The sequence below is a fragment of the Balaenoptera acutorostrata genome, chromosome 13 (assembly GCF_949987535.1).
Source record: "Balaenoptera acutorostrata chromosome 13, mBalAcu1.1, whole genome shotgun sequence".
Lineage (NCBI taxonomy): Eukaryota > Metazoa > Chordata > Mammalia > Artiodactyla > Balaenopteridae > Balaenoptera > Balaenoptera acutorostrata.
The window spans coordinates 25881558-25902764 of record NC_080076.1 but is presented as its reverse complement, the minus strand read 5'-3'; the positions used below and the strand labels follow the sequence as shown (position 1 = coordinate 25902764).

General features: G+C 47.8%; 1 protein-coding gene across 10 annotated transcripts in view; it reads left to right on the top strand.

Moving 5' to 3' along the window:
- The window catches only part of CTIF (cap binding complex dependent translation initiation factor), a 305014-nt gene that overhangs the window by 195009 nt on the left and 88798 nt on the right, over positions 1-21207 (top strand). For 8 of the 10 annotated variants that reach the window (XM_007197213.3, XM_057526382.1, XM_057526381.1 and 5 more), the window contains 2 exons: positions 11569-12061; positions 14759-15058. In XM_007197213.3, the coding sequence (XP_007197275.1) occupies positions 11569-12061; positions 14759-15058 (793 nt within the window). Of the gene's footprint in view, positions 1-11568; positions 12062-14758; positions 15059-17879; positions 18554-21207 lie in introns of those variants that run through there. The other 2 variants (XM_057526386.1, XM_057526379.1) reach the window with 2 other exon arrangements.

Genomic DNA, 21207 nt, shown 5'->3' with positions numbered 1-21207 from the left:
AAGCCATTCTCAAGACAGATGCTGGGAAGGGCTTGGTCAACCATTCTTTGGGGGCATTCCTTGGGCCATAGCTGCAGGCACCACAAAAATTCTAAATAAGGATGACAGAAGTTGTGAGAAGCAAGCATGATCTGCCAGGGAATTTCCAAGGTTCTTCTCCGGGCTTAAGAATTACACTCAAAGAACAAAGAGAGTGGAAGGAAAAGGGGGCAGTTAATTTAAAGTAATTAAAAAATAAAAGTAGGGAGAATTTACGAAACGTCACGGCACGTGGTACCGCAGGGAGTTGGTGGGCTGTGAAATTTCTTCCGCGCTCTCCCAGTGCTTCTCAGAATGCGGGATCCAGGCTCCTGAGCTGACCTGTGTCTCGGGCATCTGGCACATGTGAAGGCCAGTTGGTGATCCTAGGAGGAATCCAACTCAATGAGTCACTTTGCTGATGGGGCCCAGCTCGTCCCCGTTCCCTGGGTGCCCTGCCCTGCTCTGAATACAAACGGACCTTCTTCCAGAACTTAGTGTTAGGCCCATGATGATCCCTGTTTTTAGAATGAGACCATTAGGGAATGAAACTGAGTGCCAGTGGCGGTGGTGGCAGTGGTGGGATTGGGTGGAGGGGCTGCCTCTTTTGACTCTGCTGTATTGCCTCTTAAATTATTAAAATAAATACAACTAAAAACCCTGGACATTTAAGTATACAAACAAACACAAGAGAACTCTGAAAGGCAGCGAGAAGAAGTCAGACTGGGTGGGGACCTTGGCACCTGAGGGATGACACAGCAGTGACTTGCTTGAGTTTTCTTCTCAGCCTCATAAATCCCAGACTTGGAGCGAAAGAAGCCGGCAACCCAGAAACACCCACAGGCGCAGGCATGCCAAAATGGCCACAACAAAAGCCTGCCCTCTGCAGCCGAAGAACCAGGCAAGGGGCAGACTCTTAAGACAGAAAACTCTTAGACAATAACTGCTCTACTTCAGGCAAACGCCCTAGAGAAAACCGGCTCCACCCCACCCATGCCAGTGAGGGCCACACGAGGGGCTGAGATTCCACCTTTGCCAGGCTGTGACGAGGCACCCAAACCTTGCCAGGCTGGTGTCAGTGAAGCTGACACCCCTGGAGGGCACTGAGCACCCCTCCCTCTGTGTCAGTGGAGGCCACGTGGGGAGCAGCAGTGTGACACCCTGCCCCTCCTAGCCAAGGAGGTGTCTGTGTGTGGAACCAGACCCCCCCACTGTGCCCAGCATTAAAGAGGACCCCCTTTGCTCTGTCAGAGAAGACCCAGTGGGGAACCTGACTTCTCCCCCGACCCTGCAGTAATGAGGCAGCACAGCCCTTTCTACCACCCGACCAAGGTAAGAGGAAGCCAGCCAAACAGAAGGTTTGATTAAGTCCAGAGCCTCATAACATAATACCCAAGATGTCCAGCTTTCAACTGAAAACCTTCTGTCACACACCAAAACCTTGAAAGATCTCAACTGAATGAAAAAAGTCAATACATGTTAATACCAAAATAACAGAAATATTAGAATTATCTGACAAAGATTTTAAAGTAGTCAGCATAAAAATGCTTCAGAGAGCAATTTGGAAACACACTTGACACAAATGAAAAGATACGTCTCAGCATATAACAAAGAATCAAATGAAAACTTGAGTTAAATAAAAAACTCAATGGATGGACTCAACAGCCGAATGGAGGGGACAAAGGGAAGACCAGTGTCCTGGAAGATAGAACAATATAAATGATCTAGTCTGAGCAACAGTGAGAAAATAGACTGAAAAGAATGAACTGAGCTTCACAGACCTGAGGGACCATAACTGAAAATCTAACAGACCTGTCATCCAGGAGGCAGAGGAAAAAAAGAGTGTGACTGAAAAATGACCCAAAGAAATAATGATTGAAAACTTCTCATGCATTGCTGGTGGGAATGTAAAATGGTACAGCCTCTCTGGAAAACAGTTTGACAGTTTCTTTAAATATTAAATATGCAACTACCCTACGACCCAACAATGGTGCTCGCAGGCATTTATTCCAGAGAAATGAAAACTATGTCCACACAAAAACCTGTAAACAAATGTTCCCAGCAGCTGTCTGCACAATAGCCAGTAATTGGAAACAACCAAAATGTCCTTCAGTGGGTAAATGACTAAACTCACTGATACATCCACACCATGGAATACTACTCAGCAGTGAAAAAGGGACAACTATGGATACATGCAGCCACCTGGATGGATCGCCAGGGAATTATGCTGAGTGAGAAAAGCCAATCCCACTGGGCTAAATACTGTATGTATATAACATTCTTGAGATGACAAAATTGTAGAAATGGAGACTGGATTAGTTGTTGCCAGAGGCTAAGGAGGAGGTGGTGGGAGGGAAGTAAATGTGGCTACCAAAGGGCAACACGGAAGATCCTGGTGGTGATGGAAATGTTCTGTGTCTTGATTGTATCAGTGTCAAAATCTTGGTTGTGACCTTGAACTATAGTTTTGCAAGATGTTACCATGGAAGGAAACTGGGTAAAGGATTCAAAAGATCTCTCTGTATTCTTTCTTACAACTGCATTTGAATCTATAATTATCCCACAATAGAAAGTTTAGAAAAATAAATTTATGTTCATTTAGAAAACACAAAAAAGAAAAGAAAAATCCTCATCCCATCCCCTAGAGATAATGACTGTTAGCATTTTGGTGTGTATCCTTCCAGTTTTTCTATGCATATGAATACTTGCCTTAAAAAATAGCACCATGCTGCATGTATTACAACACATGCTACAGAGTGAATTTTTCACCATGTTCTTAATTTCTCCACAGTCCGTTTTTCACTGCTGTTCTAAACACTGCTGAGATGAATATCCTTATCCCTACATCCCTGTGCTTTGATTATTTCCTTTGGATAAGTTGTCACATGTGGATAGATTGCAAGGTCCAGTGGTTTACATGTTTTAGAGACTTTTGTAACCAATTGTCAAATTTCCCTCCAGAAACATATGAATTTCTACTTCTAATATACAGTGGGTTGTAAGTTACTGTTTGTGTGGAAAGAAAAAGAAGCTTATACACCTGTCTCTCACTTAACAACATTAATTCCCCCTGAAAAACCTGCCACTTAGGGAAAGCTTTTCTTTTAATTTTTTATTTTTATACAATGTTTAAAGTTACTTTCCATTTACAGTTATTACAAAATATCGGATATATTCCCAGTGTTGTACAACACATCCTTGAGCCTATCTTACGCCCAGTAGTTTGTGCCTCCCACTCCCCCACCCCTATATTGCCCCTCTGCCCTCCCCACTGGTAACCGCTAGTTTGTTTTCTGTATCTGTGAGTCTGCTTTTTATTCACTAGTTTGTTGTATTTTTTAGATTCCACATATAAGCGATATCATACAGTATACATCTTTCTCTGACTTATTTCACTTAGCATAATGCCCTCCAAGTCCATCCATGTTGTTGCAAATGGCAAGCTTTCATTCTTCTTTATGGCTGAGTAGTATTCCATTGTGTGTGTGTGTGTGTGTGTGTGTGTGCGTATACCACAACTTCTTTATCCATTCATCTGTTGATGGATGCTTAGGTTGCTTCCCTATCTTGGCAATTGTAAATAATGCTGCTATGAACACTGAAGTGCATGTAACTTTTCAAATTAGTGTCTTTTGCTTTTTCAGATTTTTACTCAGGAGTGAAATTGCTGGGTCATATGGTAGTTCTATTTTTTTGTTTTTTTGAGAAACCTCCATACCATTTTCCACAGAGGCTGCCCCAATTTACATTCCCACCAACAGTGTACAAGGGTTCCCTTTTCTCCACATCCTCACCAACATTTGATATCGGTAGAAGGGAAAGCTTTTCAATGAAAATATTTTTGTTAATTTTAATGGGAAAATGATCCATCTAACCCCAACCCAAGATACCCCCAAAGTTTCACAGATACAGAATTATTGCCTCTCGGTCCAGATGGCAGAATAGAAGGATGCGGAATTTGTCGCTCCTCACAAGTTCATCAAAAACACATTTACAAATGGAATAATTCCCATAGAGCTCCTGCTGAACAGTAGTGGTAGACTTCGGACACCTAAAAGAATGAAAGAAAGAAGAAAAAAGAAAAAAAAGAAAAGAATCAAAAAAGAGACCAGCAACCCTGGCAAGAAGCTGAAGGTGAGGAGAGGTCCCCACATTCAGAAAGACTCCCTCATGGAGGGGAAATCAGCTGGGACAGAAAAGGAACTTCAGGGAATCAAAGGAGAACACTGCAGATGGTCTATGGAAGGCAAGACAAAGTAAGAACCGCATGCATGATCTATACGGCAGCTCTGTGCATTCCAGCCTGAATCGTGAGTCACCTGTTGTGAAGGGGAGCCGGGTGCTAGAAAGAGGGGTTTGGAGTGCAGACCCAGGGAGAGGACAGCTCTTGGCTGTGAAAAAACAGCCTGAAGGGGCAGGAGCAAAGGGCATCACAACAGGGAAAGTGTGTGGAAAAAGCCTGACACCATAGCAAGGCGTCATAGTAGCGTGGCATGCAAGGGGTGGAGCTGCCATTATAAACCCCTTCCCCATCCGCTTCTTCTGCCTCTGTGGGCATTGGGAGGGGCTCCCACCAGAGCAGGCCCGCCTGCCCCTCGTGCCAGGGTCATCTTTGCCTGCACCGCCCATCCCAAAACCTCCTTGGGAATCAGCTCTGGGCACCCCTGCCTGGGACAAGAGTCCACCGAGGGGACTCTTGGCAGGGTCAGAGGGCTAAAGCGTGGGGTTGGAAGAACAGACCTGGGGAGAGAAACGCAGTTGGCCATGCATATACAATAGAAGGGACAGGACTGAGGGGATGCGTGGCCAGGAATGCCCCTAGAGGAAGTGGGGTCTGCCTGGAAAGCAAGGCACCATTGTTGAGAGAGGCACGGGGGGTGGGGGCAACAACGCTCCCATACGCCAGCTCTGCCACTGCAGGTACTGGGAGTACCCAAGTGGGCTCCAAGCAGCTGCTGCTTTCGCTCCTACTCACCTGGGCAAGGATCAGATGCCTGAGGGCGGCACACACGCAGAGGTGGGGTTAAAACCAAAACTGAGCCTGAAAGGTGGTGCAACTGAGGAAGAGAGACACAAATTTTTCTATGCAGCAGCACAAGCTGTGAATTAAATCCCCAAGATCGGCTGGGTAAACCCTGCGTTTGTGGAATACCTGAATAGACAATGAGTGTTTCAATATCTGAGACCAGTCTAGCCTTCGCAGCACTGGACTTTGTGGAGAGATACACACGGGAATCAGGCCAAATCAGAGTCTGAGCTGGCCCCACAGTGTCCACAGCAGGTCCAGAGACCTACCTAGAGGGGTCGGGCCTGGGCCTCCGGGGTGGAAACATAGGGTCCAGGATGCTGGAACACCAGAGAATTCCTGGACCCAGGCACCATTAATCGGCATGTGCATTCCTGAAGGTATCCATATCAACACCAAGACCCAGCCCCACACAACTGCCTGCAGGCTCCAGTGCTAAACACCTCACACCAAACAACCAGCAAGACAGGAACCCAGCCCCACCCACAGTAGACAGGCTGCCTAAAGTCATACTAAGCTCACAGACACCCCAAAACACACCACCTGACACAGCCCTGCCCATCAGAGGGAAAAGACTCAACTCCACCCAACAGAGTGCAGGCACCAGGCCCTCCCGCCAGGAAACCTGCACAAGCCCCTGGACCAACCTCACTCAGCAGGGGACAGTCAACAGAAAGAAGAGGAACTACGACTGTGCAACCTACAGGAAGAAGACCATAAATACAGTAGTTCAGACAAAATGAAATGACAGAGAAATACGCTGCAGACAAAGGAGCAAGGTAAAATCCCACAAGACCAAATAAATGAAGAGGAAACAGGCAAGCTATCTGAAAAAGAATTCAGAGTAATGATAATAAAGATGATCCAAGATCTAGGAAATAGAATGGAGAAAATACAAGAAACGATTAACAAGTACCTAGAAGACCTAAAGAACAAACAATCAGTGATGAACAACACAATAACTGAAATGAAAAATACACAAGAAGGAATCAACAGCAGAAGAACTGACTGGAGTAGCAAGACTCATATCAGACAAGACAGATTTTAAAATAAAGACTATTACAAGAGACAAGGAAGGACACTACATAATGATCAAAGGATCAATCCAAGAAGAAGATATAGCAATTGTAAATATCTATGCACCCAACATAGGAGCACCTCAATACATAAGGCAAATGCTAGCAGCCATAAAAGGGGAAATCGACAGTAACACAATATTAGTGGGGGACTTTAACACCCCACTTACACCAATGGACAGATCATCCAAACAGAAAATAAATAAGGAAACACAAGCTTTAAATGACACAATAGACCAAATAGATTTAATTGATATTTATAGGACATTCCACCCGAAAGTGGCAGAATACACTTTCTTCTCAAGTGCTCACAGAACTTTCACCGGGATAGATCACATCTTGGGTCACAAATCAATTTAAGAAAGTTGAAATCATATCAGGCATCTTTTCTGACCACAACACTATGAGATTAGAAATCAATTACAGGGAAAAAAACTGTAAAAAATAGAAACACATGGAGGCTAAACAATACGCTACTAAATAACCAAGAGATCACTGAAGAAATTAAAGAGGAAATCAAAAAATACCTAGAAACAGATGACAATGAAAACACAATGACTCAAAACCTATGGGATGCAGCAAAAGCAGTTCTAAGAGGGAAGTTTACAGCAATACAATCCTACCTCAAGAAACAAAAAAAATCTCAAATAAACAACCTAACCTTACACCTAAAGCAACTAGAGAAAGAAGAACAAACAAAACCCAAAGTTAGTAGAAAGAAAGAAATCATAAAGATCAGAGCAGAAATAAATGAAGTAGAAATGAAGAAAGCAATGGCAAAGATCAATAACACTAAAAGCTGGTTCTTTGAGAAGACACACAAAACTGATAAACCCTTAGCCACACTCATCAAGAAAAAAAGGGAGAGGACTCAAATCAGTAAAATTAGAAATGAAAAAGGAGAAGTTACAACTGACACCATAGAAATACAAAGGATCATAAGAGAGTACTACAAGCAACTATATGCCAATAAAATGGACAACCTGGATGAAATGGACAAATTCTTAGAAAAGTACAACCTTCCAAGACTGAACCAAGAAGAAATAGAAAATATGAATAGACCAATCGCTAGCACTGAAATTGAAATTGTGATTAAAAATCTTCCAACAAACAAAAGTCCAGGACCAGATGGCTTCGCAGGTGAATTCTATCAAACATTTAGAGAAGAGCTAACACCTATCCTTCTCAAACTCTTCCAAAAAATTGCAGAGGGTGGAACACTCCCAAACTCATTCTACAAGCCTACCATCACCCTGATACCAAAACCAGACAAAGATATCACAAAAAAAGAAAATTACAGGCCAGTATCACTGATGAACATAGATGTAAAACTCCTCAACAAAATACTAGCAAACAGAATCCAACAACACATTAATAGGATCATATAACATGATCAGGTGGGATTTATTCCAGGGATGCAAGGATTCTTCAGTATATGCGAATAATCAATGTGATACACCATATTAATAACTTAAAGAATAAAAACCATTTGATCATCTCAATAGATGCAGAAAAAGCTTCTGACAAAATTCAACACCCATTTATGATAAAAACTCTCCAGAAAGTGGGCATAGAGAGAACCTACCTCAACATAATAAAGACCATATATGACAAACCCACAGCAAACATTATTCTCAATGGTGAAAAACTGAAAGCATTTCCTCTAAGATCAGGAACAAGACAAGGTTGTCCACTCTCACCACTACTATTCAACGTAGTTTTGGAAGTCCTAGCTACAACAATCAGAGAAGAAAAAGAAATAAAAGGAATATAAATTGGAAAAGAAGAAGTAAAACTGTCACTGTTTGCAAATGACATGATACTACACAGGGAAAATCCTAAAGATGCCACCAGAAAACTACTAGAGCTAATCAATGAATTTGGTAAAGTTGCAGGATACAAAATTAATACTCAGAAATCTCTTGCATTCTTATATACTAACAACTAAAAGGCAGAAAGAGAAATTAAGGAAACAATCCCATTCACCATTGCAACAAAAAAATAAAATACCTAGGAATAAACCTACCTAAGGAAGCAAAAGACCTGTACTCAGAAAACTATAAAACACTGATGAAAGAAATCAAAGAAGACATAAATAGATGGAGCGATATACCATGTTCTTGGATTGGAAGAATCAATATTGTGAAAATGACTATACTACCCAAAGCAATCTACAGATTCAATGCAATCCCTGTCAAATTACCAATGGCATTTTTCACAGAACTAGAACAAAAAAATTTTACAATTCATATGGAAACACAAAAGACCCCGAATAGCTAAAGCAATCTTGAGAAAGAAAAACAGAGCTGGAGGAATCAGGCTCCCTGACTTCAGACTATACTACAAAGCTACAGTAATCAAGACAGTATGGTACTGGCACAAAAACAGAAATATAGATCAATGGAACAGGATAGAAAGCCCAGAGATAAACCCATGCACATATTGTCACCTAATCTATGACAAAGGAGGCAAGAATATACAATGGAGAAAAGACAGTCTCTTCAATAAGTGGTGCTGGGAAAACTGGACAGCTCCATGGAAAAGAATGAAATTAGAACACTCCCTAACACCATACACAAAAATAAACTCAAAATGGATTAAGGATCTACATGTAAGACCAGACACTATAAAACTCTTAGAGGAAAACATAGGCAGAACACTCATTGACATAAACCACAGCAACATCTTTTTTGACCCACCTCCTAGAGTAATGAAAATTAAAACAAAAATAAACAAATGAGACCTAATGAAACTTAAAAGCTTTTGCACAGCAAAGGAGACCATAAAGAAGATGAAAAGACAACCCTCAGAATGGGAGAAAATATTTGCAAATGAAGCAACTGACAAAGGATTAATCTCCAAAATATACAAGCAGCTCATACAGCTCAGTATCAAAAAAACAAACAACCCAATCAAAAAATGGGCAGAAGACCTAAAAAGACATTTCTCCAAAGAAGACATACAGATGGCCAACAAACACATGAAAAGATGCTCAACATCACTAATTATTAGAGAAATGCAAATCAAAACTACAATGAGGTATCACCTCACACTGGTCAGAATGGCTGTCATCAAAAAACCTACAAACAGTAAATACTGGAGAGGGTGTGGAGAAAAGGGAACCCTCATACACTGTTGGTGGGAATGTAAATTGATACAGCCACTATGGAAAACAGTATGGAGGTTCCTTAAAAAACTAAAAATAGAACTACCATATGATCACACTACTGGACATATACCCAGAGAAAACCATAATTCAAAAAAACACATGCAACCCAATGTTCATTGCAGCACTATTTACAATAGCCAGGTCATGGAAGCAACCTAAATGTCCATCGACCGAGGAATGGATAAAGAAGTTGTGGTACATATATACAATGGAATATTACTCAGCCATAAAAAGGAATGAAATTGGGTCATTTGTAGAGACGTGGGTGGACTTAGAGAGTGTCATACAGAGTGAAGTAAGTCAGAAAGAGAAAAGCAAATATCGTATAATAACGTGTATATGTGGAATCTAGAAAAATGGTATAGATGATCTTAGTTGTAAAGCAGAAATAGAGACACAGACTTAGAGGATAAATGTATGGCTACCAAGGGGGAAAGGGGTGGGGTGGGAGGAACTGGGAGACTAGGATTGACACATATACATTATTGATACTATGTATAAAATGGACAACTGATGGGAACATGCTGTATAGCACAGGGAACTCACGTAGTGCCCTGTTGTAACCTAAATGGGAGGGAAGTCCAAAAGGGAGGGGATATCTGTATGTGTATGGCTGATTCCTTTTGTTGTGCAGCGGAGGCTAACACAACATTGTAAGGCAACTATACTCCAATAAAAATTAATTTAAAAAAATCTATCAAATGAACAGTGAAATTGAGTTTATATGAGTAATAATAATTTTAGAGCAAATAAATACAATTTGTTCATGAAATGCAGTGCAGCGAAGTTCTGTTGTACCTGCCAAAGAGATGGATCACACTGGGACGGGGGCCTCATTCCCTAGAATGTAACGTCTTCTCTCCACAAACTTTCTTCACTGGCTTTACAACTTTGAGAGGCTCATGGTTATCCTGTTCTCCAAATGCACTTTAAATAAGGTTATGGCATGGAAAACACTGTGAGGGTGAAACAGAGGTGGAACACAGGAGTGCTTCACTGATGGAAGCAGCCCTTGAGCTGCTGGACTGAAGGGTCCTCAGAATACCCCCACCCCCTTGCTCTCCTTTAGTCTTCAAATCAACACGTTTGGGGTTTGTCCCGTGATGTACACCTCAAATTTGTTCCAAATGATAATCTCTGCTTTGAAATTGTCAAAAAAACTCGATGAGCCTGTCTGCCTCAAACCACCATGTTAAATATCATTTCTGTATTGCTCAGCTCAGGCTGCCATAACAAAATACCACAGACCGGGTGGGTAAACAACAGAAATTGATTTTCTCACAGTTCTGGAGGCTGGAAGTCCGAGGTCAAGGTATCGGGTTTGGTTTCTTCTGAGGCCACTCTCCTTGGCTTGTAGGTGGCCGCCTTCTGGCTGTGTCCTCACATGGGATTTCTTCTCTGTACCTGCATCCCTGGTGTCTCTGTGCATTCCAATCTCCTCTTATTATAAGGATACCAGTCATGGGAATTCCCTGCCGGTCCAGTGGTTAGGACTCGGCGCTTTCACTGCCAGGGCCCGGGTTCCATCCCTGGTTCCCGCAAGGCATGTGGCATGGCCAAAAATAATAATAATAATAAGGGTACCAGTCAAATTAGATTAAGGCCCACCCTAACAGCCTCATTTTAACTTAATCACCTCTATAAAGGTCCTATGTCCAAATGCAGTCACATGCTGAGGTCCTGGGGGTTGAGGCTTCAACATATGAATTTGAGAGAAACACGATTCAGCCTAAAACAATTTCTTAATAGCATATTTTGTTAGTGGGTTTGGGGGCAGAAATGTCAGTGTACCCAAAGAAAGGTTGTAACAAATGGTATAACTTTTCATGAGCCACGATGGTTAAAAAGTCATTAACAGGATAGTTATCAGATGCAGGTCTGTGTATATATCTTTACTGGAACATGCATAGAATATGTTCACGAAATGGTAATGGCTGCTTCAAGAAGACATACTGGGTGTCTGGGGACAGTCAGGAGGGTTCACTGTATACTCTATCATTTTAATTTTGTTCCCTACACATGTACTAACGCATATTCTAATAAGGGAATAAAATATTTATTTTAAGTCAAGGGGTGACTTAAATCCTATGTAATCACAGGGACCTGTCTGTCATATTCTCTGCTAGTATCCCCAAGCCCCATCACAGAGCCTGGTGCATAGGAGGCCTTCAGTAAGGGTATTGAAAAAATGAATAAATGAATTCCTTCTAGTGTTTGGACACAGGGACCCTGGCCAGCGGCCCCAGTGACCCTCTCTGTCTTTCCCCTTTGGTTTGCAGGCGGCAGCAGAGACCCCCGGGAGGGAACAAGCCTCAACAGCACGGTGACCACCCACCGGGCAGTGCCAAACACAACAGGGACCACCAGAAATCCTACCAGGGGGGCTCAGTGCCCCACCCCTCAGGGAGGTCCACCCATCATGGCTACAGCCAGAACCGGCGCTGGCACCACAGCAACATGAAGCATCCGCCAGGCGACAAGGGGGAGGCAGGCGCCCACCGCAATGCCAAAGAGACCGTGACCATGGAGAGCCCCAAACTCGAGGACGCCCTGGGGGATGCCGGGCACAGCGGCCTCGAGCCCCCCTGCAGCCCTGATGCCCTGGCCCCGGTGGCTTCCGAGAGGCTGCCCCTGCTGCAGCCAGGGGGTCCAGAGGCTGAGACAAAGCGTAAAGACAGTATTATTCCCGAGCGCAGCGGGGAGCGGCCCAAAATTACCCTGCTCCAGTCTTCCAAAGACAGGCTGCGGCGAAGGCTGAAAGAAAAGGTACCGGTAATTGAATTTTCCTTGTTCTCTTGCACCAGGGAGGACAGCGCGAGGTAGGCATCTTGGTAGGTGGGCTCGGGTTTGCGGACCTGGGGAGCCTCGTGGAGGGAGGCTCACGTGGCCCCAGCACACCTGGTCAACGCTGCCTGAGGGACCCCCGGCCACCAGACGACAGGCCCATGGCCAGCTCTGCATGTGAACCCCCTCCAGCACATCCCACCCTCCAAGAGTCCCGGGTGAACACTCGGTACCAGCCCCCAGCCTGAGAAGGGAGGGGAGGAAGAGGCATGTGCTTCCAGGTGATGGGAGGTGTGCAGAGAAGGCCTGGTTCTTCCCTCCAGCATTATCTGGTGGCAGATACTGCCCTGTTAGTGCTAAAGGGCATCTGGGGAAAACACAGAGCCTATAACATAAGAATGCTTCTCCCGAAGGCGAGTACCAGGCTGCGCTCCCTGCCAGGGGAGAGCAAAGGTGAGTAGGGCAGAGTGCAGCAGACTGGCCTCAGCCTTGCCACTCCCCCGCTTCACCACCCAGCAGTAGGGAGGGGTCTAAGGGACAAAATTTAAGGAGGCACTCACTCTCAGCATCACACAGATGCCCATCCTGCACTGGCACAGCCCTGAGAAGGAGGGCCTCCTTAAATTTTGCTCCCCAGGAGCCTCACATTCCTCACCCTACTCCTGGCCCTGGTCTCTAGAGCCTAGTTCACAAATTCAGGAAGAGATGCCCCAAGCCTCCAGAGAAGGGCTGGAGCTCTGTCCCTGGCAGCGTTAAGTCCACTCTGCGCACCCTAGCTCCCCGTCCTCAGCCAAGGGTGCAGGTAAGGTCACCTTGGAAAGGAGCTGTTTCCAAGAAAGGCCAACTTGCCCCCAGCTTTCCTCCACGAGTCCTCCTTTTGGGGCTTCTGCGGAGCTCGAAGTTCCGGGCTTCTCCCTGGCATCTCTCTACTGCCTTCTCTCCTCCACCTTTCACCTCCGAGGCCAGGTCCACACTCAGGCAGGACAAGGCAGGTCAGACCTTTTCCCTGATCAGTTCTCGAAGGTGACATGCTGCTGCTGGCATCCTTACAGCCCCGGGCCCCCACCCACTGCTCCCTGTGGGGCGGGCGGCTGTGAGGTCCTGGAGGAAAGCCTCACTCATTCCCTTTCGTCCCAAAGATAAGAGCCTGGGAGAGCTTCCCAAGTGATGGCCAGTGTGTGGTCTTTGCCTGAAGAGCTTCTGGAACAGATTGCTGCAGTCCAGCCAGGGAGAGAGGATTGTTAATTCTCTCCAGTTCTACTGAATGTAACCGCAATGCCACAGAGAGGAAACAACATGGGCTTTAGAGTCCAGCAAACCAGCTCAGTCTTCACTCTGCCTTTGACTGGCTAGGTGGCCTTGGGCAAGTCACCTAACCTCTCTGGGCACATCCCCCCCCCCCAGTTTATCCATCTGTAAAATGGGTATAATACTATCCACCTTGCAGACAGACTGCAGATCAAATGCCGTAAGCTGTGTGAAGACCCTCGAGGGGTTAGTCTATACATACCGACCACTGTTCCTGCCCTGGGGCCCACAGGATTGGGGTGGGGAAGGAAGGGGGAGATAGAACAGGTAAGGTAGATCCGTAGTGCCCATATTTCAGCTTCAAGAACTGCCCTCAGGTGAGGCCTCCTGGACTCCTGGACCAGGAGGAATGGGCTTAAGCAATAGCAGGGCTAAGGGTAAGCTATAGACCATCTAACCTAACCCCCTCATGTTACCAGGGAGGAAACTGAGGCCCAGAGAGTGAAACCACTTCCCAGAGCCATCCAGCTAGAGACAGACAGCAGGTTCTAGGACCTGGGCCTGAGCCTCCCAGCCCTGGATTCTTCTGTTGATGCCGGAAGGGCAAACATGGGGCTTCCCTTTATGTCCCTGCGCCTGCCCTTTAACCCTGGTCTCCCAACCCAGCAGTTAAGTCAGTCATTTTCCTGGCCGCCAATCTATACTTCTGAGACATCAAATGCCATTTTCTTCCTCCCCCAGCGCAGGTCTGGTCCCAGTTGTAGTGAAACCACTTAAGGGTGTAGGGTTTTTTTATCTGAAGTTTCCCTCCTCGAAGTGCCACTTGCTTTCGTGGCACATTGGAGGATTCCTTGGTGTGCAGTGCTTGTTGTAAAAAGCCAGCACAGTCTCCATAGGACACAATGCCAAGGCCGTGTCACAGGGATCCCCACACCCAGAGAACATGATGGTCCTCGGGCTGAAGGAGCCGAGGTCTGGAGCACAAGGTAGCCACTCCATGGGCACCTTTAACCAACAGAGCAGGCATTTTGGATGCTACCTCCTTCCTGACCTATTCTTCCTACCCTCGTTTTCTCTTGGCCCGATTTCTTATCTGTTATTTTATTTCATCTTTATAAGCCCCATTAAATCATTTCTAGATTGAGATATTTAATGTGTATGAGGCAAAGCCAGTGTGTATGAGAATCCTGGGTAAGAGCTGGAGCTCACAAGAAGGATCCACCCAGGGTGTCATAGGGGCCAAGAAAAGGGTCAGCAGAGAGCCTGGAGTCCCAGGGTCCATGGTGAAGGTCGGCATTCCCGGAGGGATCAGACCTCAGGTTCTAGAAGGTGGGGTGGGTCCTTTCTGAGGGCGGCAGCACCCCCTCCACTGGCCACCCCTCTGCAGAAAGCTGGGCTCCGCTCAGGCGCGACTCGGTTTGTCTCCCGCACCCCCAGGATGAAGTGGCCGTGGAGACCACCAACCCTCAGCAGAACAAGATGGACAAGTTGATTGAGATCCTGAACAGCATGAGGAACAACAGCAGCGACGTGGATGCCAAGCTCACCACCTTCATGGAGGAGGCCCAGAACTCGACCAACTCCGAGGAGATGCTGGGAGAGATCGTGCGCACCATCTACCAGAAGGCCGTGTCCGACCGCAGCTTTGCTTTCACGGCCGCCAAGCTCTGCGACAAGATGGCGCTCTTCATGGTGGAGGGGACCAAGTTCCGGAGCCTCCTCCTCAACATGCTTCAGGTAACGGACGCCGACAGCTGTACCTCCCCCGCCCCAACCCCGCCAGTGGGTTATTACTAGAGAGAAGGCTGCAGATTCTGACCACAGTTGAACTTTCCCCAAGTTCCACCCTTGCCCGATTAATTATAGAAAATAAAAAGGCACTCAAGGGGCAAGGGATGAGTGGCCGGATTTGCGTGTGTTTGTGTGAGGGCTCCATGGTTACGATGGACCAATATAATTTTATAGGTGCTTCATGTTTAACCAGCCTTTCCCTCTTTCTATTTTCCATGATAAGAGGGCTGGCTCTTGCCTTAACAGGCTCTGTGCTTTGACCTCTCCACGTCCCAGCAGACGTACACTTACTGTGGACTTCTCTTTTCCTCCTCTTCCTCCTCCCCGGGACCACCCTCCAGACCCTGCAGGTGGTGCACTGGTTGTAGTTGGTGCTGAGATGGGTCTGAGCAAAAGGCATAAGGGCCTTGAGGAGGGAAGATTTGATCTGTCTGCCAATGCGCCTGGGCTTCTTGAAACCACTTTTAGGGCCGAGGGGAAGCGTGGAGAGCAAAGACCGTCTTGTTCCTTGGTGCCATCCCACTAAATCCCTCCACCCCAGAGAGCTTAATCCTGCCCCTCTTTATTCCTTCCTCCGTGGGTGCCGGCGTCCAGTGATGGTTTTATTGGGGTGTGTAATGGGCGTGGGCATGGGTGCTTAGGCTGAGCCCAGCACTGTTTGATCTCATAGGTGGAGAGCTGAAGGCCTATACCTGCTCTTTCGTCGTGGGTGGTAGCAAGTGAACTGGTCCCAGAACTGGTGGCATCAGGGAGAGGTAGCAGGTGGCACAGCATGGTGGCCATGCCAGGCCCAGGGACTCCTCCTTGCAGACTTGGCTGTGGAAAATCATCTGTAATCCTGCTTTGTACCTTAGGCTAGTTGAGATATGAAATGAGTTTCAGTCCAGGTAGGGTAAAACAATTGCTTAGAAGTTCTGAAAGGAGGATTACAGAGCTGGAAGAAACCACCTGCAGGTCTGTCTTAACAAGGGTGACCATATAATAGGTCATCCAAACCATGACACTTTTGAGAGTTGGGGCTGTAGTCATAATCGGGCCAAGACCCCAGGTGTTAACCAGGTTATATGGTCACCCGGGTCTTAGCCACCTGGTTCGCAGTCTTCTCTCTCTTCCCGGAGAACAGGGTGGGAGGAACCCCCTCCGAAGGCTGCCCGTGGGCTCCATCCCCGCCGTCCTCTCCTCTTCCCAGGGACTCTCTCACTGCAACCCGAGCCTCGCTGGCCAGCCTGGGCTGCTTCTGTCCAGCTCCAGGCACCGATCGGGTTCCCATTCCTGGATCGCCCACGCTCCCCGGTGATGAATTCCCTCATTACCTGAGGGATTTGCACATCGGGCATGTTCCTCGCGGGCCGGAATGTCCTGGGAGAGTGTGGAGGGTGACGGTGGGGAGCAGCCTGTCTGCCACGTACAGCCAGGCATGGGGGAGTCAGGGACAGATTGGCCTTTGGCCTTGGCTTTTATCAAGAGAAGGGCCAGGATAGGGCAAGACTTCTAGACAATAGTTGGACAGACACACAGGGCGTGGGACGAGATGCACCCAGGCGGGAAGGGCAGCTGGCAGCAGGGGCCACCCAGGGTCCTGCCCCGGTCAGGCTTCTCTTCCAGTGCCCCGTGGTTAGAGCGGCCTTGCCCGCAGTGCCCGGCAGAGCATCAATCCTGGGAAATGCTCAGCCACAAACGGAGCTTCGCGGCCCTACACCCGCCTCTGCGTCAGCCCCAGAGTGGACTGGCCTAGGCCAGCAGGAACGGAACCTGTTTGGCTACATCCAACTCAGTGAAGTCCCCTTTGCATTCCCCAGCTAATGACTTCTTGTGGAATTAGTGTGCTGAGAGACACAGTTTGGCAAACACTAGCGCAGGGAAAGAGCACTAAACCGAAAGTCAGGAAACAGGGCTTCTCGGCCTGATTGAGCCATCGTCACCCGGAGCTTGGCTTCTGCAGCTCCTGCTGGGAAAGTGATTGGCTGCTCTACACTGGTCAGTGGACCTTAGGATTTTGCGCTGTTGAAGATGGGGCGGGGGCCTCAGGGAGGGCGTGAGTGGCCCCACACGAGCTGCTTCCCTTCCCTCTCTCTCCTGGCCCTGTTAGTGACATGAAGCAGTCCTGGGTCCCTCTCATCCTCAGAAACTTGCTTACCCCATACTGGGGCTCAGTGATAGGTCTGTCATGTGTGACAGGCTTTGGGGGCCGGCCCAAGGGACCCAGTCCTGCTAGTGTCACTTGTCTCTGGGGCAGAGGGGGACTCTCACTCCCAATCTGCCATTTGCCTGGTGGAGCATTTGTGGGTCAGATATTTAGAAATCGAAATGCCCCCTAGACCCTGCCACCCCCTTCATCTCCTGCAGCCCCACCTTAAGTGTAAGAGGGAGCCCCTTGAAGGATGTAACCAGAGGGCTGGAGCTGGACACTCAGGCCTTCTGGGTCACTGTTCAAAGCCCTTTGGCTCCCATGGAAGGTGGGCTGGATGTGCTGGCGTGAGGCGGCCCCTAAGCTCCTAGCAGACCCCCGGTTACAAGGCCTGGAGGAAGCCAGCACCGCGTGTCTGTCGGGACCTCCTCTGCAGCTGAGGAGGTGGCGGGTTGGAGTAGGCTTTCTAGGCAGCATAATACATGGCCACTCACCACCCCAGACCCACAAGGCTCAAGAAAAGAGAGCAGTGGGCATAGCTCATTAAACCCCACTTTCCTTGTGACCCACAGGGGTGTCGTTTTTCACCTGCTTTCATTTTCTGGCCAACCTGATTTGTATCCCTTCCCTGGCCAACAGTCCTGGGCCTGGTCCCCAGCGCCTTCCCCCTGCTTTCTCCCTCTGAGGTTCACGCTCAGCTGCATGCACTCAAGGCCCACTGCCTCTGGATCCCCAGCCAGCCCCTGGTTCAGTTCGGCGCCCTCTGAGATGCCCCTCACATGGCCAGGTTTCGCCTCTGCCTCCATGTACAAGTTCTGAGACCCGGCTTAGTGATTCTGGCTGCAAAGCGGACAGGGTGTGAAGTGCCCTATGAACACAGCTCCCAGCAGCTGTCTTTGGATGCTGCCCTCCTTGGCCGACCGCTTTCACTGCCTGGGCTTCGGCAGTGGGAGCTGGCAGCGCGGCAGGGGAGGGGCAGGCTCCGATGTAGTGGACACTCTTTGGCACAGTGTGGCGCTGCCTGCCAAGCTGGGATGCCGCCCCCATGGAGAGGCAAGTGGGCCCAGGGGGAAGTCAGAAGACCTTTCACCCTTCCCAGCCAGACTCAGCGTCGTCATCTCAAGAAGTCCAAAAGCACTACCCTCATGAGCACGGACAATGCCAGAGACCTTGGGGTCCCAGGGGACCCCTGTCACCAATCCACAGCTCAAAAATCATCTTCAGTTTTTACATCTAAACTGAGTCTTTTTGCCTTAGATGTGGTCATTTTCTTAGTAACGGTCTTGTAAGTAAAATTCTACTTATTAAACAGATATTTCTCGGATGTCTGTTATGTGCCAAGCGTGCAGTCTTCATTAGATCAGTGCTTCTCAAACTTGAATGTGTGCTTGAATCACATGGGATTTTATTTAAATAGAGGTTCTGATTCAAGAGGTCTGGGTAGAAACTGAGATGCTACATTTCTAACAAGCTCCCAGGCCATGCCCATGCTGCTGGCCCAGGGACCACACTTTGAGTACTAAGACATTGGATGGCTGATGGTTTTGTAGGTGGTGGGTCAAGTTCATAGACAGGCCAACTGAGGCACAGTCTTTTATTGATGTGATGTCAGAAGGGGGGATCCAGCCTGGGAATATTGAGTTCCAGCCACCAGGTTTTCTTTAGGGCATTGGTTCTCACCCTGGCTGTCCATTAGAATCTCATGGGGAGACGCTTTTATTGGGTTGGCCAGAAAGTTCGTTCGATTAGTGAATATGTTGTTCAATAAAGTTCTTGGTGAAGATGAAAAATGTGTCTCTTATTTTTATTTGAGACTTAACGAGCCTTTTGGCCAACCCAATAAAACATACCGGCCCAGGGGCTCCCCCTGCCTAGATTGAATTAGATTCTCCAGGGATGGGCCTGGGCATCCTTTTTTAAAGACCTTTCTGGCTGATTCTGTGGTGCCGCAGATTGAACACCACTGTTAGAAAGATACTCCAGAGATGCCCTGACTCTGCCACCACTGTCACTTATGAACCACTGTCACTTATGAACAGCCCTGCCTGTCACCCTGTGAATCAGCCAAGAAATGTGTACCAGGTACTGGACTCTTTGCTGAGTGATGTGAAGGATTCAGAGCCTGAGCTGGTGGGAGAACACCAAAGCAGGAGACGTCAGCCCCCGAGACACTCCCGTCACCTTGCCCGGCCTCGGTTTCCCCTCTGTGCAGTGAGAAGCTGGGCTGGACCATCTCAGGGGACCTTTCTCACATACCTCGCTGTCCTGACATTCCTCCCGGGAAGCCTCCACACTAACCACGTCAGCCAGCTAGAGGCTGCCTCTCTCTCCTCTCCCACCCCATTTCTCTCTGCTCTCAGCTCCGTTCCCCAGGTCCTTTTCCTTTTTCTTGGTCTCAGACATTTGTCGAAGCGCCTATCATGTGTTTCAGGAAAAGGGCCTCACTCTCAATCCACGTTGCCAGGCTAGGCCACCAGTAAAGCTGAAGAGGTGATTCGTTTCCCTGCCCGACCTGCCTCACCCCACCTCGTCCCACCCGGCTCCCAGCTGCATGATTGCAGGGTCCCGCACTCACGAGGCTATGAGCATTGATGGATCCTGACTTCCAGGAGAACGTGGGCTGCCCATGGCCCCTGGGTTACAGAGGTCACCAAAACTCTGCCTTGATCCTCACCAAGGAACTGTGGTACAATGAGGGGAGGGGGCTCTGCTTTCACAGCGAGGTGAAGAATGAGCGTGCCTCTTTTTATGGGACCTTTGGAATGACAGGAATTGGAGGCCTGAGCCCCCTCCACCCAGCACTGCCCCGTCACCACCCTGGGCCTTCCAGTCCAGCTCAGGGAATGCTCCTTTGCTGAAATATGCTTGGGTAGTATAAGTTCAAGCCCTCCTCTGTTGAAATGTGTGTGCCCTGTTTAGCCAAGAGGTGTCTGCATCTGAGCTATGCAGAGCAAAGTATTATTAGAGCAGGCATCAGTGTGTCTGTAACTGAACCCAACTCTCCCTAGCAACCGTTGTCAACAACACATCTAACAGAAGGAGGCAATACCTTTTTTTGAAGAAAAAAAAAAAACAAAAAAACCCTCATCTCACCAAGTCGTAAACACAACAAGGCTGTTGGGAAAAGACAACGCAATTCAGAATCTGGCATATGACCAGGTTTCAAAATAAATTGCTGTCTGCCAACACCTTCTAGAAGACAGCCTGACCTGGAGCTAGAAAATGGATAAACTCTCCAGAGTGTCTAGCTGGGTCACCCATTAAGCATCGTGTTTGGGGCTTTTGATACACAGAAGCTCAATTGCTTGGTGAAGGGCTCCATGGGGCCTCTGGGAGATCTCTGGGAGTGATTTTAACTGTGGGTTTTAGCCCCAGAAGGGGCACTCAAGATTTTCTGGTCTGGCTGCCCCATAAGTGAATCAAAATACAAGCTGCATCTTCAGGGCTTATGTGACCCATCACCCCACTTTTACCCCATTTCTGCCATCTCTGTCCCCATCTTCGTCCCACATTTGCTGGCTTGGGCAAAGGGACTGGGCTGTTCCTCTAACTCAGCTCATAAAAGGGAACCTCGGTCTTCCCTGGTGGCACAGTGGTTAAGAATCCGCCTGCTAATGCAGGGGACGGGGTTAGAGCCCTGGTCCGGGAAGATTCCACATGCCGCGGAGCAACTAAGCCCGTGCGCCACAACTACTGAGTCTGCGCTCTAGAGCCCACGCGCCACAGCTACTGAGCCCACGTGCCACAGCTACTGAAGCCCGCGCACCTAGAGCCCGTGCTCTGCAACAAGAGAAGCTGCTGCAATGAGAAGCCCGTGCACCGCAACGAAGAGTAGCCCCCACTCGCCACAAATAGAGAAAGCCCGCGGAGCAACGAAGACGCAACACAGCCAAAAATAAAATAAATAAAAATAAATGTATAAAAAAAAAAAAAAAGGAACCTCGTTCTTCCTGGTTATCTCAAGGTT